The sequence below is a fragment of the Mesoplodon bidens genome (assembly GCF_964165515.1).
Source record: "Mesoplodon bidens genome assembly, chromosome: 1".
Lineage (NCBI taxonomy): Eukaryota > Metazoa > Chordata > Mammalia > Artiodactyla > Ziphiidae > Mesoplodon > Mesoplodon bidens.
The window spans coordinates 215604204-215631239 of record NC_138176.1 but is presented as its reverse complement, the minus strand read 5'-3'; the positions used below and the strand labels follow the sequence as shown (position 1 = coordinate 215631239).

General features: G+C 46.1%; 1 protein-coding gene across 6 annotated transcripts in view; it reads right to left on the bottom strand.

Moving 5' to 3' along the window:
* Positions 1-1147: 1147 nt before the first annotated feature.
* NFKB1 (nuclear factor kappa B subunit 1) overlaps positions 1148-27036 on the bottom strand; it is a 132533-nt gene continuing 106644 nt past the window's right edge. For 4 of the 6 annotated variants that reach the window (XM_081242359.1, XM_081242360.1, XM_081242358.1 and 1 more), the window contains 13 exons: positions 26481-26624; positions 25126-25215; positions 23229-23414; positions 21916-22057; positions 18182-18296; positions 11877-12078; positions 11265-11434; positions 10823-10925; positions 7720-7844; positions 6281-6347; positions 5808-5980; positions 4871-5051; positions 1148-2124 (listed from right to left, as the gene is read on the bottom strand). In XM_081242359.1, the coding sequence (XP_081098485.1) occupies positions 1967-2124; positions 4871-5051; positions 5808-5980; positions 6281-6347; positions 7720-7844; positions 10823-10925; positions 11265-11434; positions 11877-12078; positions 18182-18296; positions 21916-22057; positions 23229-23414; positions 25126-25215; positions 26481-26624 (1856 nt within the window). In that variant the 3' untranslated portion in view covers positions 1148-1966. The remainder of the gene's footprint in view (positions 2125-4870; positions 5052-5807; positions 5981-6280; positions 6348-7719; positions 7845-10822; positions 10926-11264; positions 11435-11876; positions 12079-18181; positions 18297-21915; positions 22058-23228; positions 23415-25125; positions 25216-26480; positions 26625-27036) is intronic. The other 2 variants (XM_081242362.1, XM_081242363.1) reach the window with 2 other exon arrangements.

Sequence of the window (27036 nt, the reverse complement as noted above, 5' to 3'; positions counted from 1 at the left end):
ACAAAGGCTAGATGACAGCACAGCTGTTTACAACATGGTTTGCTGAGTATTTTAAGCCACTGTTGGGACCTACTGCTCGGAAAAAGAGATTTCTTTCAAGATATGACTGTTCATTGACAGTGCACCTGGTTACCCGAGAGCTCTGATGGAGACGCACAACAAGATTAATGACGTTTTCATGCCTCCTAACACATCCATTCTGCAGTCATGGATCAAGGAGTAATTTCGACTTCTGAGTCTTATCATTTAAGAAATACACCTTGTAAGGCTATAGGTAGAAATTCCTCTGCTGGATCTGGGCAAATTCAATTGAAAACCTTTTGGAAAGGATTCACCATTCTAGATGCCATGAAGAACATTCATGATTCACGGGAAGAGGTCAAAATATCCACATTCCTACAGGAGTCTGGAAGAAGTTGATTCCAGCCCTCATGGATGACTTTGAGGGGGCCAAGATTTCAGTGGAGGAATGAACTGCAGATGTGGTGGAAATAATAAGTAGAATTAGAGGTGGAGCCTGAAGATATGACTGAATTGCTGCAATTGCATGATAAATCTTAAAGGGATGAAGAGTTACTTCCTATGGATGAGCAAAGAAAGTGGTTTCTTGAGATGGAATCTATACCTGGTGAGGACTGTTGAAATGACAATGAAGGATTGGTTTAGTGTGCCCCCAGCAGCTGGGCTGACAAGTCCTTTGTGGAAGAAGGATCTGGGTTGCACATCACAGTGTCCACCACGGCACCTCATTCAAACACTTTTCATTTCTCCTCTCCCTTATTTTCAACCCCTTGAGTGAAGAGGTCAGCAAAGCTTCGTGCTGGAAGGCTTTTCAACACTTTATGCATCGCAGAGGCACTGGGAACACACCGAGGGTTGAAGAGGAAACAGTTTTGCATGAGATGATGGAGGAAGATGAAGTGACACAGCCTAAATGAAATGAGCCTGGCAAGGACTTGACAAACCCAAAGCTTTCATCTCAGGTTGAATTTTTTTTTTTTGATAATTTTTTTTTTTGCTGATTTCTGGATCAAAAAATTGATTCTAGAGGGAACTGTGAATGTGAGAACCAGGCTATGGAATGATCCCATGATTAGAAGGAATAATCTTAGAAAAATATTTGTAGAGATCAAACAAGATGAGCTCATCAATTTACTTTTCCTTTTATTATAAAAGTAAAATAAAAAATAGCATTTATAAATCCAACGTTTTTTTCCTTTAAAGTATTTGATCTAAAAAAACATATTTACAATAGCAAAATGCAGCCAAAGGGGGGAAATACCATTTTCAGGACTGATTGTAACCATGTTTAAATACTGAAATGTACATATTCTTTTTTCAAATCACAGAGAGGACCACATTAGGAAAAGCAGTGATTTTTTTTTTTTTTTTTTTCCAGCCACTCAGCTTGCGGGATCTTACAGTTCCCCAACCAGGGATCGAACCCGGGCCTCCTGCACTGGAAGCACCAAGTCCTAACCACAGGACAGCCAGGAAAGTCCTAATGAGCCTTTTTTTTTTTTTTTTAAATCACACACCAAATAACTCTCACTTTAAAATATCCCTTTTCATAATCCTTCATCTGAATGCACAACTGTGCTATGGACAGCCAGAAGGAACACCCAGTAGGGACTATGACAACTTTTAATGACAGTGGGAAAGCAGCAGAGGGACAGCAGCAATGGTAACAGAAAGCAGCTGGTAAAGCTCAACAAGCTACCGCACTCCCAAAGGGGCGTCAGCCCAGCCACGGGCTGTGATCGTAGATACTATCGGTAAGTCAGCTGAACTAAAATTCATTTCAGAACCAAAGAAGAAATCCACGTTTAAGGCCTTGAATTACACCCCAGAGCGATCCAAGCGGGCCGGTATTCCTCGGAGCACCTTCAGATGCACTTCCTTCCTCTGGACCATGCGATGGAGTTTCAGAGCTTTGGTTTACTCGGTGTTGGAAGCTGCCAGCAGGCTAAATTTTGCCTTCTAGAGGTCCTTCCTGCCCGTAATCGTGGGGCACTTTGTTAAGAGTTAGCGACGAGCTGCCGCTGGTCAGAGACTCTGTGAAGCTGAGTTTGCGGAAGGACGTCTCTACGCCGCTGTCACAGACGCTGTCGTCCTGGAACTCGTCTGGGGGGAGAAAGCACGGACTCACAGGGGCGCACGGGAACGCGGCCAGGCCCTCACTCTTATGCACCTGCCATCCCCGCTGGGCTCCCGTGTGCATCTGGAAGGCTCGTGGGTCACCACGGGCCCACCCTACGCCGCCCCAGGTGTTGCTACTGTTCACGGGGGTGGGGTGGGGACAGAAAACACTGAGCTTTATGGAAAAGTGTGAAAACGTCAAAGTTAGCCGAGTGGTTTCACCTCTTTCGTATAATCTAGCCTCATGTTTATCAGAATCCTTTCTGAATTCTCTACACTCAAAGTGTACCTTTTTTTTTTTTTTTTTCTTAGAAATTAGGTGTATTTTTTCCACCCACGGTATCACCTGTTTTATAGCCGGGGAAATGGCTGAATGTAGGCAAAAGAAATTGGTGACAGAAGTAGGAAATACAACTGAGATCTCTCTCTGGGCCTCGCATGCTGTTAGACACTCTACACTGCCTCAAAAATATCTTGGTAGCCAAAAAAGTAAGGTGATTTTGATGAAAATAAGCCTCTACTGGGCAATTAGGTCAGATTCTCCTTGGAGAAGTGTCTTTAGGGATCTGAGCAACGTGAATTATCTCCTATAGGGAGAGAGTGACCAAGGAAACAGAAGTCTACCGTACACGGATCAAAAAGCTATCTTCTTGTATATTAAACTCCAACGTTAAAACGTGAAGACCTTAATGGCAGTGGCATGGCTATTGTTATTGATGTCTTCAACCCATCAACCTTTATGGGTTTCTGTTATGTGCTAGGAACTGTGAGGTATTTTAAAAATAACTACAAATTGAGGGCTTAAGGCTTTTTAAAATGTAAGTATTTACCTACTTCTTTGTTTGTGTAGACGGAGCATCAGGTCATATGACAGATGTGGGTGGTTTTCTGGTGGATACGCTAGTCCTTTCTAAACCGTGCACAACACCTGTCCTCACTCCCCTAGGAAGGGCCCTCCCACCCCAGCAAGGTGACACCGGTGCTGAAACTGAACGGCAAGAAGGAGCCCGCCAGGTAAGGGCCTTTGCAGGGAAGGGGACGAGAAAGCTCAAAGACCCTGAGCCTGGATCGGACTAGTGATCTGGGGGTGGGGTGGGGGTGGCGCAGAAGGAACACGCGGCAGGGCGGGGGGCAGGAGGAAGGGCCCGTGAAAGCGATGTTTGAAGGAGAGCAGATAAAGCAGGGAATCAGGTCTTTGCGGCCCACTGCCCCATCTGCAACGCCCGCAACACCGCTGGGTGGGCGCGCCAGATGTGCTCGGTAGAGACCTGTTGAATAGCTGAGTGAAGGCGAGGGAGGAACATCATTTTTAAGAAGAATCACATGACCTGTTGTGTAGAGAATGGACTGAAGGCGGGCGGAGAGGTTGGAAACAGGGAGACTGACCAGGAGCTGCCGCAGGCATCGGGGCAAGAGATGCAGGTGGGCTGGATGGGGGCGGTCAGGGCCAGCGAGCGTTCACACGCCGTCACAGCCTCTTGGAGGATGGCAGCACTTGTGACCGCCGTGGCCCGCGCCGAGCCCGGCTGTGAGTGGGTATCGAGAGTCCTGGGCACATGAGGACAAGTAAGGAGCGCCTAGGATGGGGCTCTGGAGGCTGCGACTTTAAAAGGTGAGTGTGGAGCTGAGCATGCCAGGGGAGAGCCCGGAGGGGAGGCTGAGAAGGACGGCGACCAGATGTGGGCAGACGCCGGTCCTCATGATGAGAGGGGGCCTGGTGCGGGGGTGGGGTAGAGGCCGAGCACGGGCGCAGGGCGTCGAGGAGAGAGGTGAGGAGGGGGAGAGAAGAACTCTACAGAATTCTCCTGGGAAGCCTGGCTGGGTAGGAGAACAGAGAAATCGGGCTGCGGCTAAAGGGGATGGGGGAGTCAAGGGGACGTTTGTTTGCTGCTTTCCGTTTGTCTTATTTTGGAAAGGTGAGAGAAACTACAGCACGCTTGCGAGGGGATCTAGTCGGGAGGGAGAAAATGCTAAGGCGTGAGAGCGAGGCGGTAATTAGAGGAGCAGGACCTGGCCGGGCACGAGGCGGGCCCAGGCGGGCTGCTGGTTTGATGGTGCAAAGATGAGAGAAGTCTAGTTGTTTCTATGCTCTCGGTGGAGCGAGGCGAGGACACGGGACGGCTGAGGAGCGGGAAGCGGTGCCGGCGGGTCAGGAGGAGAGAGCAGGAGGGAAATGGCTGTTAGAGCGGGAGAACGCATTTGAAGGGAAAGAGGGGACTGCGGCGCTGAGAGCCCGTCAGGGCCCGCGTTCTAGGTGGGGTGACGGGTCAGCGCTGTGGACGCGGGCAGGAGGCGGAAGGGAGGAGGAGAGACAGGACCACAGGAGGGGAGCCTGGGCAGCGGTGGGAGACGTCGCAGCGTCCGTCCACAGCCTGGGGCGCTCGTCCTGCCTCCACCGACCCGGGTCTGCACGTTTTTCTCTCTCATAAATTTAAGAAGCGAGACAAGTAATGCTGGCCGTCACCACCTGCAGCCTGCTGTTCTGGTATTTACCGTGAACCTGAGCGACTCGGGTGCCCATGTGGCTGTCGTGGGGACAGCCCCTCCCCTGAATGGTCGCGTCTGGAGGGGAAGACAGTACAACCTATGGTCCCCGAGAGGGACGGATGTAGCGGACGGCGTGTGGGGGAGATGGTGGTGGGGAGGACAGGCCACAGCCCCAGAGGCTGAAGGTGCCAGCCTGGCAGAGCGGGGAAATGTCTCGACCGCTTTTTCAATCCTTTTTCTTTACCTATTTGCTGCCCTGTGGAGGCAGGCGAGCAGGGCAGCGAGTGGGCCTGGGGGGCAGCCTCCACCAGGCTGGTGGCCGCGCTGCCCGACGCGCAGAAGGCCTCCTGGATCACTTCAATGGCTTCGGTGTAGCCCATCTGCCTCAGGGCCTCCACCAGCTCTTTTACTGTCCCCCCAGAGACCTGCGAGACAGAAACGAAGAAGGAGGATGTCTCTGCGTTCAAAGCTGTGCGGGGACAAGCAGGCAGGCTGTAAACGCGACAGCATGCCCCTTCCCCTGAGATAGCCGGCGGCCTGGGAGGTAGCGCTCAGGGCAGAGAGCAACTAAAAGATACGCGGTCTCTGAGTCAAGTTTCCTGTTTCAGCTCAAAGACCACTCAGGCAGTCACGGAGAAGCACTTTAGAGTAAGCAGGGAGAGAGAAAGTGCCGAGGCAGTGAAACTACCCAGAGGGAAGTCTACCCCATATCCCTGAAGCTCTGAAAACCACTGAGAAACGAGCTGCTGAGGACCTGTGCCACAGACAGTAATCTCACCCCATGTTTTTCTACCTTTTCGTTTCAGAAAGGAAAGCATCACCAGGTAATGGCTCCGCAAGGAGTCACGTCACTGGTTCCATGTGCTGACATGGGATCAAGGCATGTTCTTGGGGAGGGCAAGGCATGGAGGTTGATTACAGTCTTTCGTCTTTGCTCAGGGAGATCAAAGTTCTGTGACCATCCTGACACGCTAAGTAGCATTTCTGCAGCAAGTCTCAAGGTGTCTGAAAACAGCCAAGGTGGGTTTCCTGCTGTCCTGGGTCAACCCTCCCAGGACACGGGTAATGACTGATTTTCTTCCTCAGACTTAAGGGAGAAGGAAAGGGATTATACTCCGGCCAGTGATGTCCACAGAGCCAAGGCAAATAAACGTAGTCAAAGATGTAAGACGACGTGTTACCTCATAGTTGTCCATGAGAGTTCTAGAAGGAGCAGGACTCAGCCGGAAGGCATTATTTAGTATCCCCAAACCTAACTTCTGTGCCAGAGTAGCCCAGTTTTTGTCTGGATCAGGAATTTCTAGCAACTTGTAGAGCTGCAATTTCACATCTTCAGTCAGCTGTTTCATGTCTCCTGAAGAGAATAAAGAAGAAACACGACCGTCCTAACCGACCAGAGACACTCCGGAGGGACGGATCGCTGCCACACTGCTCACCCTCCCGCCCCGTGGAAGCAATCCCGCTCCTTCACTTGGAAGTCAGCAGCAGCCTACGCTGTCGTAATTTACAGCTGGACCTCCTCCGTGGCACCCCTCCAGGGTCTCCTGATTCTGAAAGAAGCCCCTGTGCCTTTCACAGCACGCCCTGACCCCCCCTTTCAGTGACAGGGTGGAGATGACACTGGCTCAAAGAACCCGCTTCTCCCACAACTCACCTTGTGCCAGTAAATCATCAGATGTAAACTCTGGCTCATAGGGTTTCCCATTTAATATGTCAAATACCTGTTGGGAAGAAAAGCACGGGGAAATGTTACACATTAAAGGGACCATGAGGGAAATCTGCTTCTTTGTAATATAAAGGACTCGGCATGTCCTCCTCAGGAGGGGCTGGGACCCCAAAGATGGAGGACTGGGAAGAGGGGTCAGTACCATCGCCCGGGAATGCGCGTGCCCTCTGAGGGGGCTCTGGGCCTGGGAGGCTGTGCTCCACGGGAGCTGCCTGAGGTGGGGAGGAAGACCCAACCCAGCCTCACAGAGAGCCAAGGCCACGGCCCTGCTGAGGGCCAGGGGCACAGGCAGTCTAGGCCACCCAGTCAGCCACGTGTCGGTCAGCGATGTTTCCTGAGAGCCAGGGAGAGGGCTGAGCTCACGCTGAGCCGTGAAGCTGGGTTCCGTGGTTGCCCCTCCCCCCTAGTGAACAGGCTTCCGAGAACGAGTTTTACGAACTTGCTCAAACTGAGGTGTACAAGTGCTCACAGGGCTTGGGGTCAGCCTCCTGGCACCATCCACATTTTAACTGCGGGGCCAGAAAAGTCTTAGGTTAAAAGGGAGAAAAAAACCCCAAAACTCCACAGCTCTGGGGGCGGCTCGGCGTTCTCTGCAGTCACTCGGTGGCTGGCTGACCTGGGCGAGGACCACATGGGGGTCAGTGAAGTGGGTTATCTTTGTGTTCTGTGGTGAGGCTTCTGGGAAAACCAGGCGCTCAACGTAAAGAGAGCCGTGTGGTCTCTCCGCCAGGGTCACTCCGCTCGACCCACACGGCCCGCGAGGAGGCAAGCGAGCAGTTTTGGACAGGGAGCAGCGCCTGGCCCTGCGAAGGGTTACTATTCAGCTGGGTCGGGCATGTGTGGGCCGCCCACCTCCTCCCTCTCTGGCTGTCCTCCCTGCGCCCAAAAGATGGAGTAACTGCTTTCGCCTTCAGATCTCAGGTCAGCAGGGTTCCGAGGAAAGCTGTAAGGCTGTTTACTTTGTTTATATTTGTGCAGATCCTCAGAAGAATCCCCATGTCTTTTTATGTTCAGAAATCACTTACCAAAGTTCAAGCTAACCATAACATTTATCCTGGCTTCAGAAACTGAGATGGGAACGACGGTGGTGTAAGTTCAGAGTGGGTAACCTGTAACGTGAATTCTGTGTTTCTCTCATCTAGCTCTGATCTGATTAGGCATATACTTTTACACTCACAACTCTGCTGACCTAGATCTTTCACAGATAGGCTTCTCAAGAGAGATACAGCTCTTGACAAGCAGACTTTCTTAAAAATTAACAGGCGTGTGCTTTGGGGAGTAAAGACCGAGGAAGGCCACCTGCTCTGACGTCCCTGGACCTGGAGCTCCCTCAGGAGCAGCCAGCGCACAGGCGGGGCCACGCTCACCTGCCAGCTGGTGGCCATATCCAGGGGAGTGGTTCCTGGCAGGACTCCTTCATCCTCTCCGTCCTCGTCCCAAGAGTCATCCAGGTCGTACAGAGGCTCAAAGTTCTCCACCAGGGGATCCGCTCCTGCGAAGTCAAGTTACATAGCGTTAGGTAAACCCACATCTCGTCAACTTCTAACTGCCTGCAGGGGTCAGAGTCTATAAATAGATAAAACATGTTTATTTATAAACATATAAAACACATTTTCTACTGAAATATCCAGAAACCTGCTTTTAAACTTAAAAATTTAAATTTAAATAAATTCTAATGCATCTTGACTGTAAAGGTGACTGCGGATACCCCATGTGGCCAAGGGCACTTTCCAAAACAAAAGACCTGGAACATGCCGGCTCTCACATTTAACGCTATAGGACAGTTTTGAAGTGAACGATGCATCTTTAACCTGAGGACTGAAGGCAGCAGTTTACAGGGACTAGGGCGCATGCTCAGGATCAAGGTCCTAAGTGTTCAAATTGATGCCCAGCACCGCACGTTTCTCAGCCTCTTCACCTGCTTGCTCAAAAGAGCAAAGCTGCTTGCTGTCTAGTGCCAACCTGTTCCACTTTATTCCTGGGTACGGCACTGATCCTTAAATGCAAAATGCCAAGAAAACCTTCTGGTAGGATGTGGAGTTGCTGAAAAAGTTAGGGCCAATCTTGGAAAATCTAGTCTGTTGCTTAGCCAGCAGCAAGAAACACCTGAAGTAACTCAAAAATTAAGGCTAGAGTTAACTTCTCAAAGGCTTACAGAGACTGTTTTTATTCAGAGAGTGTTTAGCTTGCTGCCTGATGAACAGTAGGATGTTTAGCATGCTCCCCTTTTGGAAAGAGGACCTTGTTTTAGTCTTGCTGGGAGGACGTTTGACCTTTGACAACTTCAACGATGGGAGTGCCTAACGAGAGGATCTGCATGCCACTTCCTACTCCATTCTCCCAGCTGCAGCCTGATCTCTGGGGCAGTGAGTGTCACCTGACCATGGAAACAGTAGAGAAACTAGGATGAACAATTTTCAGGACCAAAGATGGAGAAGCTGAACTAGGTCTGTTCCTTAAGTGATCTTCTTCATGACTCTGAGCTCAGGACTAGGGTTTTTGTTTTTGTTTTTAAATTTTGTTTATTTTATTTTTGTCTGCGTTGGGTCTTCGCTGCTGCGCGTGGGCTTTCTCTAGTTGCAGTGAGCGGGGGCTACTCTTCGTTGTGGTGCGCAGCCTTCTCATTGCGGTGGCTTCTCTTGTTGCAGAGCATGGGCTCTAGGCACGCAGGCTTCAGTAGTTGTGGCACACAGGCTCAGTAGTTGTGGCTCGCAGGCTCTAGAGCGCAGGCTCAGTAGTTGTGGCGCATGGGCTTAGTTGCTCCGCGGCACATGGGATCTTCCTGGACCAGGGCTCGAACCCGTGTCCCCTGCATTGGCAGGCGGATTCTCAACCACTGTGCCACCAGGGAAGCCCAGGACTAAGTTTTTCTTCTGAGTTTCTTCATTTATATACTGGAGAAACTGCTACTTGCTACTCCTTTCATGGGATACTGAGAATTAGAGAGAAAGCATTCTTGGAAGGGTCAGAGCTTCTCGTCTGAAGGCATTTCTTAATTATAACCCCACACTGTTCACACACACTGCAATCCATCGTATCTTGTTCATGGGAACGTCAACTTGACAAAGGAGGAAAGAAAAGGCTGCTGCTTATTCGGGATGTGATGTCAGAAAAATGTAGTGCTACCAAAGAAAAGGTTCTTATATTTTTCTGGCCTCCGTTTTTTTAGAAGGTATTTAATCTACTCTTTTCTTGAATTTGTGAAGCATTTATTTTCTAAAAAAATTTTAATAACCTGAGGTAAATCACATATGCCAGGACAGGCTTGAGATACCAATTCCATTAAACATTTTTTGAGGTTCTAAATACACAAGGCAGTAGAGATTCAAGGATGAGCAGGAATAATTCTTCTATATTTCACAGGAAGAGGACTGAATCGGAATAACATCTTCAAATCCTTGAGCAAAACGGGGGACAGAAACCCAGCAGAGAGAACAGAGTCTGGAAGTTCCGGGTGACAAGGTGTGACCCACAGCTCTGCCCCTTACTGGGGCCCTGGGACCGGGATGCAGAAGTCTCTCTAGTCTGTTTCCTTGGCTATAAAATGGGACTAATAGGGGCTTCCCTGGTGGCGCAGTGGTTGAGAATCCGCCTGCTAATGCAGGGGACACAGGTTCGAGCCCTGGTCCAGGAAGATCCCACATGCCACGGAGCAACTAGGCCCGTGCGCCACAAACAACTGAGCCTGCGCTCTAGAGCCCATGAGCCACAACTACTGAGCCTGCGCATCTGGAGCCTGTGCTCCGCAACAAGAGAGGCCACGACAGTAAGAGGCCCGCGCACCGCGATGAAGAGTGGTCCCCGCTCGCCGCAACTGGAGAAAGCCCTCGCACAGAAACGAAGACCCAACACAGCAAAAATAAATATAAAATAAATAAATTTTTAAAAAATGGGACTAATAATGGGATTTGTCTCAAAGGGTTATTGTGGATTAAGTAAGACTAAATGAGACCGTGCATGTGAAGTGCCTAGCCCAAGAGAAGCGAGCGATTTTTAGTGCCTGGCACGTGACAGTACTCAACACACGGCCCATTTGTTTTTTCCTATTACTTTGGCTTCTCAGGGACCTTTCTTGCAAAAGGAAGTCTTTAAATCATTTCTTATACCAATAAACTTTTCCTTCTGAGGACTTGTGACATGACCTGAGGTGGATACTGCTCCGAATTCTACAAGGAATTTGATTCAACGTTAAGAAGATCTCTTGTCGTGGGAGTCAATGAAGACAACCCACATCCAAAACAAACAGGTGAACCGGAGAGTAAAAACTAACCTGACTGTCAGCACGAAGCCCAGGATCACTAGTCCAAACAGTGCCTTTACAGAGTTGAACGTGATTTGCCAGAGAACTTTTATTTACTTGTGCCTTTCCGCAGCGGGTCTGTGGCTTAAGAAGGTGGCATGGCTGCTCTATTGAGGCTAGGTTTGCATTCCTGATGACATTTTCCATCACCGACCGCCAGGCTGCCTTACCTGCTGCCTTGAGAAGAGCTGCCAGCCTCGTGGACCCTCTCCCAGCTGCTATGTGCAGGGGTGTAGTTCCATCATAGGTGGTGCTGTCTACATGGGCATCACCCTAAAATCCCCCCCCCGACACAGAAAAGGGTTAGTCCGAGGCTCTCTCGCCCTTTTGTCCCTGCCTCCCCGTCTGCATGGCTCCCCGGGTCACATTACCAGCCCTGTTGCTATTTTGGGCAGGCTATGCCATTGAAGAAATCCCCACTTAGAAATAACCAGGCACGGGATGCCGGGAGAGCCTGAGCTGCTATTCTGAAGCGTCGAGTAGATAGAGTAGATGTTACAAAGGTGGAGCAGAATGTAGGGAGATAACCTGTTTGCGACATCATTCTTCGAAAAGATTTCCCCCAATCCCCTTTGGGAGTTGAATGCAAAGGCAGGTGAGCGCATCCTTCACCTCCAGGAGCAGGCAGCCAGCCAAGGAGATGTTGTCGCGCTCCACGGCCAGATGCAGCGCCGTGCGCCCCGACTTCCGCTCCTGAGCGTTGACGTCAGCCCCTGCGCCCACGAGCAGCAGCAGACACGGCAAGCTGTTGCTCATCATGGCCACGTGAATGGCGTTCAGACCTGCAGCCCAAGCACAGGCGTGGTCACGGGGAGGGAAGGCTGTCGGGGGTCAGCATGTCGAGTGCCGACAGAATCTCTCCTCCAGACAGTCTTTACAGGTGCTGTAAGTCAGTTGTTCTGCAGGTAAACCCAGACTCCTTTCACGTTCTCAGGAGACACTGACAGCATATAAACATTCTCCGAATAACGGATGCTTTCTACATACCAAGACTGGTGTTTGCTCAGGCCTTTGCTTTTTCCTCCTACTGACTGACTATTCCAAATCATCTTTAAAGGAATTAGCTACAGCCAGCAATGGAAATTTCCATAAGAGATGATGAATTCCAAGTGATTAAGGAAAGCACTTTGGGGTGCCAGTCAAATAACACACATTTACCAGAGAGCTACTTTTTGTGTAGAAAGCAGACAGAGGGTTATACCACGATGTGTGACTGTCTCTTACCTTCCCCGTTGGGGTGGTTGATAAGTTGTGCTGCCTTCTTGTGCTTGAGTAAAATACTGAGAATTTTATCATGTCCTTCTTTGGCAGCTAGGTGCAAAACTGAGTTACCCAAGCGGTCCAGAAGGCTCAGGTCGGCCCCGGCCCTCAGCAAGTCCTCCACCACAGCCTCCTGCTTGGTGATCACTGCCAAGTGCAAGGGTGTCTGGGGAGAACAGGCAGGAGATGACACTGGTCAGCGGCATACTTGTAACCCACAGGCTTAGTAGCTGTGACTACAATAGGTGGAGTCATACTGAGGGGCCATTTCTCATTCCCAGATTAACTTCTCACCTTTGCAAATGAGTTACACTCTCTGTTCCACATCACATGCTCATGAAGTATTGGGATGGCCAAAAAAGTGCCTTTGGTTTTTAAAGTAAAAATAAAAGACACATTTTTCATTTTGGCCAAGAACTTTATTGAACAACGCATTCACCCTTTTGTTCCACTACCTTCTGCCATTTTTCAGGCAACTTCATAATTCCATCTTCCCAAAACTTCTTTATCTTTTTGCACAAAGAACTGTTCCAGGTGCCTTTTACAGTCTTCCAGGGAACTGAAATTTTTTTCATTAAGAGAATTTTGTAAAGACCGAAATGAAATCTGAAGGCGCAAAGTCTGGTGAATATGACGGATGAATCAGAACTTCCCAGCCGAGCTGTAACAGTTTTTGCCTGGTCATCAAAGAAACATGCAGTCTTGTGTTATCCTGATGGAAGATTATGCGTTTTCTGTTGACTAATTCTGGACGCCTTTAGTCGAGTGCTGCTTTCAGTTGGTCTAATTGGGAGCAGTCCTTGTTGGAATTAATCGTTTGGTTTTCCAGAAGGAGCTCATAACAGAGGACTCCCTTCCAATCCCACCATACATACAACTTCACCTTCTCTGGATGAAGATTGGCCTTTGGTGTGGTTGGTGGTGTTCATTTCACTTGCCCCACGATCTCTTCCATTCCACATTATTGTACAGTATCCACTTTTCATCACCTGTCACAATTTGTTTTAAAAATGGAACATTTTTGTTACGTTTAAGTAGAGAATCGCATGCAGAAATATGGTCAAGAAGGTTTCTTCCCCGCTTAACTTACATGGAACTGAAACATCAAAGTGATTAACATAACCTAGCTGGTGCACATGATTTTCAAAGCTTGATTTGGATATTCTGAGTATGTCGGCTATCTCCCTAGTGGTATAACGGTGATTGTTCTCAATTAATCTCTCGATTTGATCGCTATCAACTTCAACTGGTCTACCGGACCACAGAGCATCGTCCAGCGAGAAATCTCCAGCACGAAACTTAGCAAACCGCTTTTGACATGTTCAGTCAGTCACAGCACCTTCTCCATACACTGCACAAATCTTTTCTTGTGTTTCAGTTGTATTTTTACCTTTCTTGAAATAATAAAGCATAACAGGCCGAAAATGTTGTTTTCTTCCCATCTTCAATATTAACATGGCTACACAAAAAAAATCACCAATTCTGATAAGTCTTTTCTTAAATGCAGGCTGACATGACAGCTGTCACATACAATCTAACAAAACTGTTTCGAATGAAGCTAAAGACAACCAAGTGCTACGAGAGCCGACTTATGGAAAAAACCGAACGAACCTTTTGGCCAATCCAATATATATACTGGACTAACATTCAGTCGTTCAATTATCAAGATTATTTGTTATATTTACAATTCTTAATAGCTTTCTTGTTTCTCACTACAGCCAAGTGATTGTTGATATGTTAACTCATTTATTAGTAAATATAGTTTTCTTGAATTTCTAGGAGTCTACCTTCAGCTGAAAAATCATATGTTAACAAATCAAATCAAGGCTATGGTTTTACTGAAGAAGTTTAAATAAGCTGCCCGATAGAAACCAATTAACAAAGGTGCTGTCATTCTATACTGACATGGAAAAAAAGGTGCTAAATTAAAAACTACTGTTCCATGGACTGGCTCCATGAGACCAATCGATAGAACTCTGCCAACCCCATTTCAGAGGATTCTCAAAGTCATACTAGGACCAGAGAACTACCTCTCACTAAGAGGGCTCGGATGGACAAACAAGCTGAGTTGCTGACACCTAGTAAGTGTGTAAACAGTCCATTTGATTACCCTGCCCACGAAGCAGTACCTCAGTGAATGCAAATGAGGTGTTTTGAAAACTGCGTGTTTTCAAAATCAGTTAAGACAGACACAATCATGGAAGTATAGAACTGAGGCCACTGACACAGAACAGCAATGTATTTTTTTTTTTTTTTTTTTTTTTTTTTTTATTTTTTTTTTTCTTTTTGCGGTATGCGGGCCTCTCACTGCTGTGGCCTCTCCCGTTGCGGAGCACAGGCTCCGGACGCGCAGGCCCAGCGGCCACGGCTCACGGGCCCAGCCGCTCCGCCGCATATGGGATCCTCCCAGACCGGGGCACGAACCCGCATCCCCTGCATCGGCAGGCGGACTCCCAACCACTGCGCCACCAGGGAGGCCCCAGCAATGTATTTTTATACAAATCAGTCTATCTCACAGAAGCCTGTGAAATCCAGCCTGTCTAGTGACAATCTGCCTAAACTTTCCTTCTCAGTAAGCGGTTAGTGGCTGTAGCAGTGACAACAGGTGGGCCACCAACACCCTGGCCGGGGCATGGCACACGTAAACAGGATGAAAGATGCTTGTGCTGCCTAAGTCTCATTACAGTGATTATTTTTTTTATAATTAATTAATTTTTGGCTGTGTTGGGCTTTGTTGCTGCACGCGGGCTTTCTTTAGTTGCGGTGAGTGGGGTCTACTCTTCGTTGCGGCGCGCGGGCTTCTCATTGCAGTGGCTTCTCTTGTTGCGGAGCATGGGCTCTAGGTGCGCGGGCTTCAGTAGTTGTGGCACACGGGCTTGGTAGCTGTGGCTCGCGGGCTCTAGAGCTTAGGCTTGTAGTTGTGGCGCACGGGCTTAGTTGCTCCGTGGCGTGTGGGATCTTCCCAGACCAGGGATCGAACCTGTGTCCCCTGCATTGGCAGGCGGATTCTTAACCACTGCACCACCAGGGAAGCTGCTACAGTGATTATTTAATGTAACAGAAACGGATTTTTTCCCTATATTTCCACTCTCACCCTTATTTTTTTCATCCCTTAGAACTATATCCTGGCTTGAAATGAATCATGTCCTCAGAACTTTAGACATTATAGCCAAGAGCCTTCCTCTCAAAAAATAAATAATACCATTCAGAGATTTAAAATTATCTGTAGTTTCAATATAAGTTTCATATCATACAAAATCTCTTACCATGAGTAAAAAAATTTTTTTAAAGTTTTTTTCCCTATGATCCCATGAAGGTTTTCTATGACATTTTAGGCTTTAGATCTTAAACCCCGGGATTATATCTTAAGCAATTACACAATGTAGGAATCCAGGAACTTTTCATGCCATGCCTGCTGGCATATGGACTCATGCAGACATTCTGCAGAGCCAAGTACACAAATGCCCCAGCAATCCCACTCCCGTCTGTGTATCTGAGTGACACAAATCCACAAGGGCACGTGGGTGAGACTCTTCACTGAAGGACTGTCTGTGGAGGTAGGAAGAGAGAAGCTGGTTCAGTGTCCACTGTTGGGGGACAGGTACATAACAGGTGGAAGAGGTAAACTATGGGATCCTCTTCAGGAGTAGAACAAGGAACTAGCTGTACACACAGGTGGATAAATCCCATAAGCAGTGAAGGCAGAAATATAGTGACATGTAGCACAAAGCCACTTATGCAATTAAAAAATATGTGCATGAAGAACTATATGGACACACACAAATGAGTGCATGTAAAACTGATGAAACCCAGATAAGATCTGTGGATTGTATCAATGTCAATTTCCTGGCTTTGATACTGGACTAGAGTTATGCAAGAAGTTACCACTGGGGAGACTGGGTGAAGGGTACATGGGACTCCTGGTACACTTTTTTTTTTGGTAACCACCTATGAATCTATAATTGTATTTAAAATTTAAGAAAAAGGTTTATGCAAATCAGGAGCAGTATGTATAATATAATGTGGACTGTGTGTAAGGATATACTAAAATATCTATTTAAAGTATATATTTTTATGTAACCAATACCTGGGAAAATACTTATAAACACAATAGTTAAATTTGGGAGTGGGGCTGGGAGATGTATATGCTGCCAGGGAGGGTAACCTTGATTCTCTAATGTATATCCTTATGTACTGTTTTAAAAACTATGAACACATATTATATTTATAATAATTAGAAACATTAAACAATACATGCGTAAAAACCCCACTAATGTTTTACAGGAACATATACAAATAAAACAGTTGATACCACACACACTGGAGTTGTTGTTTATGTTGTGGGGAGGAAATGGGAGAGGAAAAGAGGGTTTAAAGGGAACAGGTTTCAGAAATATTTTCAGAAAAATCTTAACCCTATGCACTTGGATTATTTTGAGTGTGTCTTTCTCTAGACGGTGGGTGACAGAGAGATTTGATCGTGACAGATGGCCACAGAAATGTACTAAGATTAGTGAAAGGTATTCTGGGAGAATGTTTAAGACAATTGCCAAATAATCCAAATTACTTAGGGAACTGTCTAATTTCCCATCAAGAATAGCTAAGAGAAAACCTTTACAACAGATAAATGAAAGTCTAAATCTTAGTGGGTTTCTAGTTCTCAAATAGAAGTTGCCATTGGGTGTGTGTGTAAGACCTAAAAGGCAAACCAGGGGGATCCCGAATCCTTGCCCATCAGTGAGAACAATGTAAGGTGGGGAAAACGGACCTGCATTCTCCTGAGACTCCCCAAATCAGAAGGCACACAAGTGTCAAAGGTGGTGGTTTGAGAGTTTTTGTCTCCAGCACACTGGAGAGTCTCAATATATGTACCCAAATGATACAGTAAGGAGTGTGGCACATAATAAATCACAACTACTACTATCCTGTTGTGCGGTGTCCTTTGCAGGTCCTATTTATAAACAGAAAAACAAGCAATTCCTTCAATCTGACCTCCAGGCAGTGAAGTTAAGCTGCCTTTGAAAGGAGGACTGAGACGTGACAACATCCCATTTGTAGTTTTATTTGCACACTTGGGATGGTGAAAAGCAACAATCAGTCCAAAAGCCTGTGAGAATCAAGCTCTAAGGGCCAAATGACTTTCCAAATACCAGCAACACCCAAAATGGTATGAAAATTTGAAGAAGCTATCCTTTAAATGTATATCTAAAATTAGACCTCATCCTAGTTATTTTATGAGTCAGCGAAGAATCCCCAACTTCATTTTCCCTTTGATCTTAAGCATGACAGCCAAAGAAGAAGCCTAACGCCTTACATCCATTACTTTCCCTTATCGGGAAACAGCTATCCACAGATAAAAATCTATTGAGAGATACATGTAAACATTTCAGGACTTCTGCTTTGAGGAAATAAAAATGATTCACATCACCTGCTTTAAAAATTGAGAACTGGAACAGGCACCTTTACTGTGTAAATAATTGTGCATGATGGTTGTCTGTACTTTTAGAGTAAGGGATATGCTTGAATCAGGCATCTGAGCATACCACAGAGGCCAAGGAAGACTGGGAGGTCACTTTGGTTCGTGTGAAGGGAAGGAGAAAACAGGAAAGCCGAGAAGGGGGCAAGACCAGGAGGCTGTAGAGAAGACTGATGGGGCCGGGGAAAGGCAGCAGGAAGAGAGAGCGCCCGGGAGGGAGGAGGGAGGAGGGAGGAGGGAGGAGGGAGGAGGGAGCAGCTCTGGAGAGCAGAACCCTGCTCACGTCCTGCTTGTGCGGTCCCTCAGCCGGAGAGGGTGGCCCAGGTCTGCCGGCTCCCTGCACCCAGCATCCAGGCTTTGGTTCTGGCCAACAGTTTTCGTGTCTCCTTTCCTCACCTGAAATCTGCATGTGCCCAACAGGCAGCCTCACTGAGTCTCCAGTCAACTCCCCTACCTGAAATATCTGAAGACCTCTGTAACAGAGGTCCTGAAGCTGTTTCTGAGCCCACCTCATTTCTGTGCAAACCTCATTTGGGCAGATCTCTTTGGTGTTCCCTGTCTTCTTCACCTTGACCTTTCTGTTTCTGAAAGACACGTTTTCCTTCTCAAGCAACCTTTTTACCTTTCTGTATTCCGATTCCGCACCCTTCATTGGATACGCATTTAATCTAGATGGTGTCAACATGTTCAGCAGACTTCAAACTTCCCGTACATGACGAGCTTTTCAAACTTCACTTGTTTTCCGCTGCATTTCTTCTTGACAGACGGGACATACTTATCCTACCCTGCTTACCTGGTAGAGATCATTTCTCACGTTGATAATTTCATCAGAAATCAAGCCACATGTCACTTCTAGCAGATCCCTCACAAGCTGAGCATGAAGGTGGATGACTGCCAAGTGTAAGACGCTGGAACAAACATGTAGAGGCAACAATCAACTAAACTGTTAATGGGAGGGAGGAAAAAAAAAAAAGATTCCCAAGGTAGGATTAGACTCCCAGATTGTATCTGGCTCTCATACCTAGTTTTCTCTGGCCCCCAAATGTCTCGAATCTATGAAACATCTTGTATCCAAGGTGGGGATGCTTTACTGCCTGCCTACTCATTTCCAGTACCTGCCTGCTCTCTGGGGGCATTCGGTTTGGACCCTTGAGGTGCACAGGAACCCGGGCTTCAAGACAGAGGAAGCTATGTTCAAATCCCAGCTCTGCCTGTGCCATGCGCTTTCTCCTCTCCCTTGTCTCTGACGTACCCCGACACACAGTGACGTGTGTAGCACGGCTGCACGCGGATCTGCTCAGCAGGGTGCAGTTATCTCACCCAGCTCCGCCACCTCCTCCCAAGTACAGCGTGGTGGCTTTTTAAGATCTTCCTAGATGCCAAGAGGGGAGAATGCAGTCAGGCTCTTAACTACTGGGAGAAGACTCTAGACGCAAACTTCTGAAGGAAGGATGTAACTGTATTTCTCCACCGAATTGGTCCCTCTGCCTAGAATGGTTCTGCTCCTTTCCTCTGCCTCCACGGCACCTCTTTATCCTTCCTACGCCAGTGCAAACCTTACATCCTTGGAGAAGACTTCCTCAACTTCCTAGGCAGAGCAGGCTGTCTCCCCTCAAGTGTACTGCTTGGTTGAGCGACTGCAGTTTTCTATGCATCTTCCTCCCTCTCTGGCCTGTGGTCCTCTCAGAGGCTGGTTCCCTCTGGGTCAGCCTTATAGCCCTGGCACACAGTTTGGGCACTAAAATAAGGATGACTGAACAAACTTAGGGCTAACGCTGATGAGGCTGAAAATGTTGGCAGGTGCCCATCGTCACTCCTAGGAACAAATTTTTTTAATTGTTAAGAAAGCCTATAATTAAAATTAGTTGGAAATGACTCAACAATAAAAAAGTGGCTACTATTTGTTTAGAGCTTCTAATACCAGACCACACCAGGCGCTTGACATACATTATCTGACTAATCACAACAACAGTCTTACGAGGTAGGTGACATTATCCGTATTTTTCAGGTGATGAAAGTGAGACTTACGGGTATAATAGGACTCAATCCAGGTCATATATTAAGTCCAGGACTGTCTTGCCCCAAAGCCATCTCTTAATCCCTTAAGCTCTCCTGCTTCAGGGGCACATGGGCACCGCTCTGTAGAGTTGCGGATGAACATCTAGGAGGATGAATCCTCCAAAGTATGGCCAGATTATGATGCGGAGCACCCTGAGAATCCCAGGGTGGCGGGACAGACGGGATTTGAGGCACAGGCTGGATTTTCTCTAAAGATATGAGGTGTCATTTTATTCAGGCCACCTTCTTGGAAATAGCAAGTGTATATTACTTGGGATTAACATTGACTCAGGAGAGGCTGAAAAACTAAACTGTGACTTCGTTATTTGAGAGATATTTTTAAATGAATGATTTCAGGGTTTCAGTACTGTCTTTTGAACCGTAGGGCTGGAAGAAGACTGCTGAAAAGGGCCCAAAGTCTGACGCAGACATGATGCACATATACCAAGAAAAAGGTCGTACTTCAAAAACTGCCTAAAAATTTCCATGTGCAGCTCAGCATTTTGTAGCAGAAGTACATTCCCCCTCCCCCATAGATTTTCACACCCTAGTGGGAATTTCCCCAGTACCAGAAGCTTTTATTATTTTTTTTCTTCATTGTATTTTCTGTGATGACTAACGGCCACAGGATTCAAATTATTAGCCGAATATGATAAACTCGGTGAAAACAAGGGACTGAGCTGTGAAGGCCAAAAGCTATCCCTTGTCTATATTCTTCTGAGGACTCCTCTTTGGTCTCCCCATGTCTCACCCCTCTGGCCTCCAGCTGCGACAAGCCCCGCGGGCCTGCTTGCGTGAGTATGTTTGGGGTCCGGGGCGGGGACTCTAAGGGTTCATCTCCTGCTTGGGCAGGGAAAGCCACCTCCCCAGCCTTTCCACATGCATCCAGGTCCTTACACACGTCTATACCTTCCCCTCAGTGCCCTCACCTGAATGCACGTGCCTGTGTCCCTTTCCACAATCCTCCCTTCGAACACCAGCAGTCCCTTTCCAACTTACCTATGCTCGTCTTTCTTAGGCTCATCAGCAGGTCCCTAAAAATATCACCTGAAATGCGACTGTCCTGTCTTGGTGAACTGCTTTCTCTTGTGGTTATATGCTATTGAATGCTAAATGGATTATTTAACCCTGTAAAAAACATTCTGCTGTTCATGACAGTACACAAAGAAGGCTGTACCGGTTCCTCTCATACTGTATTAACAAGGCCAGTGGTTACACCACATCCTTGGTTAAGCTGCAAGGAATGAGAACAAAGGTCTCTGTCTGAAACCCTGAGGTTGGCACTTTCCTAAAGCATTTGGTTCGGTGTTTAAACTGAGGTTTAAAACACAGCGCCTGAGAGCTCTTCCACAGAGAAGCATTTCTCATTGCTGACGCTATTTTGAGAAGGTTTTGGATAAAGCACTTGACTTGGATTTGAGGGCTGTGGTCACTCGTTATTTTTACAGGCTTTTGAGATCGTTTTAGAAGTCTCAATGAAAGGACTAGGAGAACCGTTTTAGAAAGAAGCCAGGTGTCTTTGCAAATACAAGCTCGGTACCAGCAGGAATGGGAAGCACAGTGCTTGGAATGTTAGACTCCCACACAGTGCGGGTCAGAGCCGTCACAAGGGTCTGATTCAGTCACAGACTGGTGACGGTTCACAGAGGCAGTGGAAGAGGAACCAGTAACTGGGAGAGCATGACAACGGCCTCCTAATTATTCTGTTGCTGCTGTTGTGCTGTCTCTATTGGGCTTTTCCTTGAGAATATTATTATTACAGATATGCAGTGGGGATCACAAGTGCTTTAAGGGATTTGGTAAGACCAAATTTTATATTATTCTAATAAATACAGCAAATATTACTATTCCAATAAACAAGTGTTTGTTTATTAAATGTGATTCTAAATCGTATTCCAACAAATCAAGCAGGGCTTTTCAAAAAGTACCATTCCCTATATACACTACCAAATGTAAAACAGATAGCTAGTGGGAAGCAGCCGCATAGCACAGGGAGATCAGCTCGGTGCTTTGTGACCACCTAGAGGGGTGGGATAGGGAGGGTGGGAGGGAGGCTCAAGAGGGAGGAGATATGGGGATATATGTATATGTACAGCTGATTCAATTTTTTATAAAGCAGAAACTAACACACCATTGTAAAGCAATTATACTCCAGTAAAGATGTTAAAAAAAAAAAAAAAAAGTACCATTCCCCGCACCCATCTTAGTTTTCTCGCCCAGAGTGCTGTACTCTTAGATGAGTATTCTGGCTATTTTAGAGCCCAAGAGGTGAGAGCCACAGGACAGGAGAAGGAGATTGTGCCACTGTGCCACTCAACCTTACTGACACATTATTTTCCTTGAGAGAGTGTTTCAGTTGCAGGACCCAATAACTTTGATCAATTCTTCTATTTCTAGCCAGCATGCATACAATACTTTTCTCTCTTCGCCCCTTTAAAACAACCCTTGTTTGCAAAAGTCCTGACTTACCTGTCCCCGTTCTCGTCCTGCACTGCAGTGAGATGGCGCTGGACAGCCAGCAGCATCTTCACATCTCCTGTCACTGCGTAGTCAAAAAGGGCATTGGCATGCTGCTTGGCAAGCTGCATAGCCTTCTCCAGAAAGAGGTTTTCTGCAAGGCAATGGATCACAATCACAGTTGAGTTTCCCACACTTGCTCTACAGGAATGCCATGCTTCAGGCCAAGACTGTCGGCATCAGTGTTCTGATACCCTGAGACACATCGACTTAGTGGAAAATGCTCCTTTTGGTGCTTCTGGGTTGTGTTCACTAGAAAAAGCACAGCTGGACATTGGCTCACTGACAAATATAGAGGCTGGTCTCAAAAAATCTGTCTACAGTTTGTTCGGGGAAAAGAAATTCAGAAGTTTCTGTTATCTTAAGGGGAACAATCAATCTCCAAAGAATGCTAACTGGGTTTTAACACAAGTGTAAACAATCTCTTGGTGAAATAATCCTTCATGGGAGTCTTGAACGACTCTCTCGTTAGGCAAAAAGTGTCAAAAATCAGTCTCTGCCACAGAGATACAGACTCTCCAAGAGCCATTGGTGTTTTTGTAAACTTTGCTTCCTGAAGGTCAACGGGAGGAAAACTGTGGCTTGAAGGTCAAATCCTGTGTGTGGCCTGTTTTTATACGGCCCCCTAGCTAACCATGGTTTGTACATCTTTGAAGGGGTGTTAAAAAAAAGAATATGCAATAGAAACCATATGTAGCCCACAACGCTACATATTTACTATCTTTCTCTTACAGAAAAAGTCTTCCAGGCATAATCTAGGATGACCTAGACCCATGACACATACCCTAATGGGTTCTGGTTCCAAATATGCACTGTCCCTCCTAATCCTAATTCTTCAAAGAAGGCATCAGGATAATGGGAAAAGTCCTTATTTTCAGGCGAAATTCCACTTTAGTATGACAGTCGAGAGAAGGGAGACTGTCAAAGGTATGCAAACTGCTCTCTTATCTGTGGTGGAAATGATTCAGATGATCTCTCGTGATACCCTAAAACTGCATGACGGACTGGAGAAGCATATGTAAATTTCTGTACTTTATATTCAAAGATAACACTGGGAAAATGGAAATCCCAGTGTGAATAAAATAACCCAGCGCATGCTTTTCAAAAGGCGCACAGGGCTCTGAAGAGCATGCTGAACCAGATGCTGATGTATCGTCTTTAGATCAACAGAAAATAGACCTGTCTTCTGGAAATAGGCTGCCCACCTAGAACGGACCCACGCCCTCACCAGGCAGTACCATGCAGTCCTCCGCGTGCTCACTCACCCTGGGAACTGCGATGCTCCTCCTTTACTCCTACTGAGTACGCCAGATGAGCCTCAGCGCCCCGCTCGCAGGACTCCTTGTCTTGCTCGGTGGTCGCTGCTGCCTGCCCAGAGAGATTCATGGCCTCTCTGTGATCACTCTTGTCATAACCTTCAGGGTCATTTTTAGATGGGGTGTCTATGGTTCCTAAGGCAAAAGCAAAAATTCAGCTTTTTTTCCTCAGTAAAATCTATTAATTAAGTTATAATTCACTGTTTCAGCAAAGGTCAGATAAAGGTAGGAGGCAGGTTTACTGCAAAGGGAAAAGAAAAACAACAATTTAAAATTCCTTTTAAAATGGTCATAAGTAACACCTTTTGGAGCTATTTTAAAGTCACTTTCAAAAAACTTTTTTTAAATTGAGGTATAACATTGTAATAATTTCAGGTGTACAGTGTAATGACTCAGTACTTGTACACACTGCAAAATGATTACCACAGTAAGTCTAGTTAACATCCATCAGCATATATAGTTACAAATTCTTTTTTCTTGTGATGAAAACTTATTTAAGACCTTAAAAAAATTTTTTTTTACATTTCTAAAAATGTATACCTCATTCTGTTTATCTGTAAAGGAGAAAAATGAAATAAAGCTCTTCTAGGAATTGCAAGGAAGTGGAATTTTTAAAGTTCTTGAAAACAGAGCAGCTATTTTTTCCCCTCATGCTCAAGCAGGTTGTGAAGATGTGATCTCAACTCGCATTCTTTGGTGTGGGAGCTGTCCAGTGCACTGTTTCTGATCACACTCTTTCAGGTCCTACTATGCTACCTGACAGCTACTATGGGAACACTGAGATTTTACAGGCAGACCTGGTTCAAATCCTGGTTCTGCCACTAACAGATAGGTACCTTCAGTGAGTGAATGATCATTTCTGAACCTTGGTGTGCTCTGTCTGTAAAGTGAAGATACTAATATTTTCCTTACAGAGGAATCATAAAGATTACAGTTAAAACATGTAAAAGCACCTGACGTAAAACAGGTGTTGAAATACGTGAGAAGACCCTGTTGTATTATTTCTTCAATGAGTACACTAAAATGGACATGTAATAGGAGTATGAACACATGATGTGACAACTGCTAATTAGGGGATACATTTTTTCTGTGAATTTATGTATTTATTTTTGGCTGCGTTGGGTCTTCGTTGCTGTGCGCGGGCTTTCTCTAGTTGTGGCGAGCAGGGGCTACTCACTGCGGCATATGGGCTTCCCACTGTGGTGGCTTCTCTTGTTGCGCAGCACGGGCTCTAGGCACGTGGGCTTCAGTAGTCGTGGCACGTGGGCTCAGTAGTTGTGGCTCACGGGCTCTAGAGCGCAGGCTCAGTAGTTGTGGTGCACGGGCTTAGCTGCTCTGCGGCCTGTGGGATCTTCCCGGGCCAGGGCTTGAACCCGTGTCCCCTGCATTGGCAGGCGATTCTTAACCGCTGCGCCACCAGGGAAGCCCCCAGGGGATATATTTGATGAGAAAAGACCATCCCTATAAAACTCTAAGTGTCTTCAAAAGTGTAGTATTTGAGAAAAAAGAGAGAGAACAGCTAAGTTTGGTGACTTTTTTATGTTTGAATAGTCAAGTCTCTCTCTATCCCTATTTAATGTTCTTTTCTTTCCCCTGTTCATGCCACGTACAAAGTAAGTGTATAAATTTAAATATAGTATCAGGAATAGAATCTATACTCTCCACAGGAAATAATAATTTTTTGGAAAAGAAGTATCTTCTTAATTTATTGGCATTTATCAATTTTTTTTCAAGATAATGTTGTGGTGAGTAATGATTTAAAAAAAACTTCTTGGCTTTAATTAATTTTTAAATAATTTTTTTCATTCTTTTCTCAGTACTAAAAAAAGAGAAAAGTGTTACTTACCATGCTTCATCCCAGCATTAGATTTAGTGGTTCCAGGGTGGAAGGTAATTCCACCATATGTAGGAAATCCATAGTGTGGGAAGCCATACCCTGAAATGGCAAGCAAAACAAATGAAACCTCATGATAATTTTTTAAATAAAAAGAAACTCAGCAGACGTTAGTGTCCCTCCCTCTGGTGAGAACAGGCTTTGGTGTGCCCGACACAGTCCTTCTGTTGAGACTTAGTAATAAGGCACATCACTGGGGGTACTGGGACGATCAGAATTTGACTCTGGCAAGGTTACATTTTTGGAAACCCAGGCAGAGCCCAGGCTCTGGGCAGCATGGAGGAGCTCATGCTAGAGAAAGTCTCCCACTCCTGCATGGAGGGGAGAGGCTAACGGTGAGTGGCTGCCACCCAGACTCAGACTTGCTGACACAGAAGACAGTAAAGTAACCCCTGGAGGGAAAAACTGAACCAAACAAAATACAGAAACATATACTGGCTCCTCAAGAGAAACATGCCCCCACTGGTCACTCTCATGCGTTTCTGCTGGAAGCACAAGCTGGTAAAACTCTGGGAAGCAGTGAGTGTTAGTTGTCATACTCTCTGACATTTCACTTCAAAGAATCTAATTTACAAAAATTATCTGGAATAAAAGAAAAGCAACGTGGATAGAGGAGTTCAGTGCAAACGTTTTACATAAGAAACAGGAAACAATCTTCAAGTAAGTTATACTATGGTTTGTTCACTTGAGGAATTATTACAAGTCATTAAAATGATGCTTATGTAAAATTTCTATTCCCATGGGGAAATGCTTATGTTAAACCGTTAGGAAAAAGCAGCATACATGACCCTATACACAATCATGATAATAAATAGGTCATACGAGTAAATGGAATAAAACACTATGCAAAATGAGGATCACAGCTGTGCTTGGAGAAATGTATAAATATGTATTATAATGTATGTACCTGCCAAAAAACAATAGTTAATCTTTGATGGCAGGATTTTATGTATCTACAACATAGCGCAAATATAATATGAAACCTTTCCAATGTTTCCAAAGAATACCGAGACAACTGTACCAAAAAAAAAAAAAAAAAAAAGGAGGGGGGAATATACCAAAATGTTAAGAGGTATCCTTTGGGTAACTGGCCTTCGTGGCTTTTTTCCTTCTTACAGTTTTTGGTATTCATCTATCTACATATTATAAGATGAACGTGCATTTCTTTGGAAAAAAGTTTGCTGGGAAATTTTAAGTAATGTCATATATCATGTTCAGTAATGTCACAACACTCAACCCATAGACAAGGAAATCTAGGAGAAGAAAATCTGCCCTTTGAGATGTGAAAGAACGGGCTTGGTTCGTACCTGGGCCGGTACCTCCAGCACCGCCGCCTCCGCCGCTGCTGCCGAACATGCCTCCACCTCCAGCTCCCGCCCCACTGCCGCCACCGAAACTATCCGAGAAATTGGGCATGAGCTTCTGCCGTTTCCTCTGCACTTCCTCTTTATCTGTATTTAAAGGAAGAGAAACCAGAGGAGAAAAGATTGATCCAGCTCCACTACTAGCCACAGAAAGAATACTGATTCTGATGGTATTTTTAAACATCTTAAAGGGAAATAGAAAGCACACAAGGAGGAAGAGATGCCAAATGTCAAGAAGCATTATATTTATTCCAATGGGCACGAAGACCAAGAACCAGCCTCAGAGGCACCACAGAATAGTACACACCCAAATTCTCTCTGCAATTGTTTCTTAAGTCCCCCATGTCATTCAAGGTAGTGAAAGACTAGACTGCCCATCAAAGATGAAGAGACTGAAAATACTGAATACTGAAAATACTGAACTGGGCAGCAAGGAGGAGTTACTAATCAGCTAACATTTATTATGCGTCTACAATGACCAAAGTGCTGAGGATAAAGA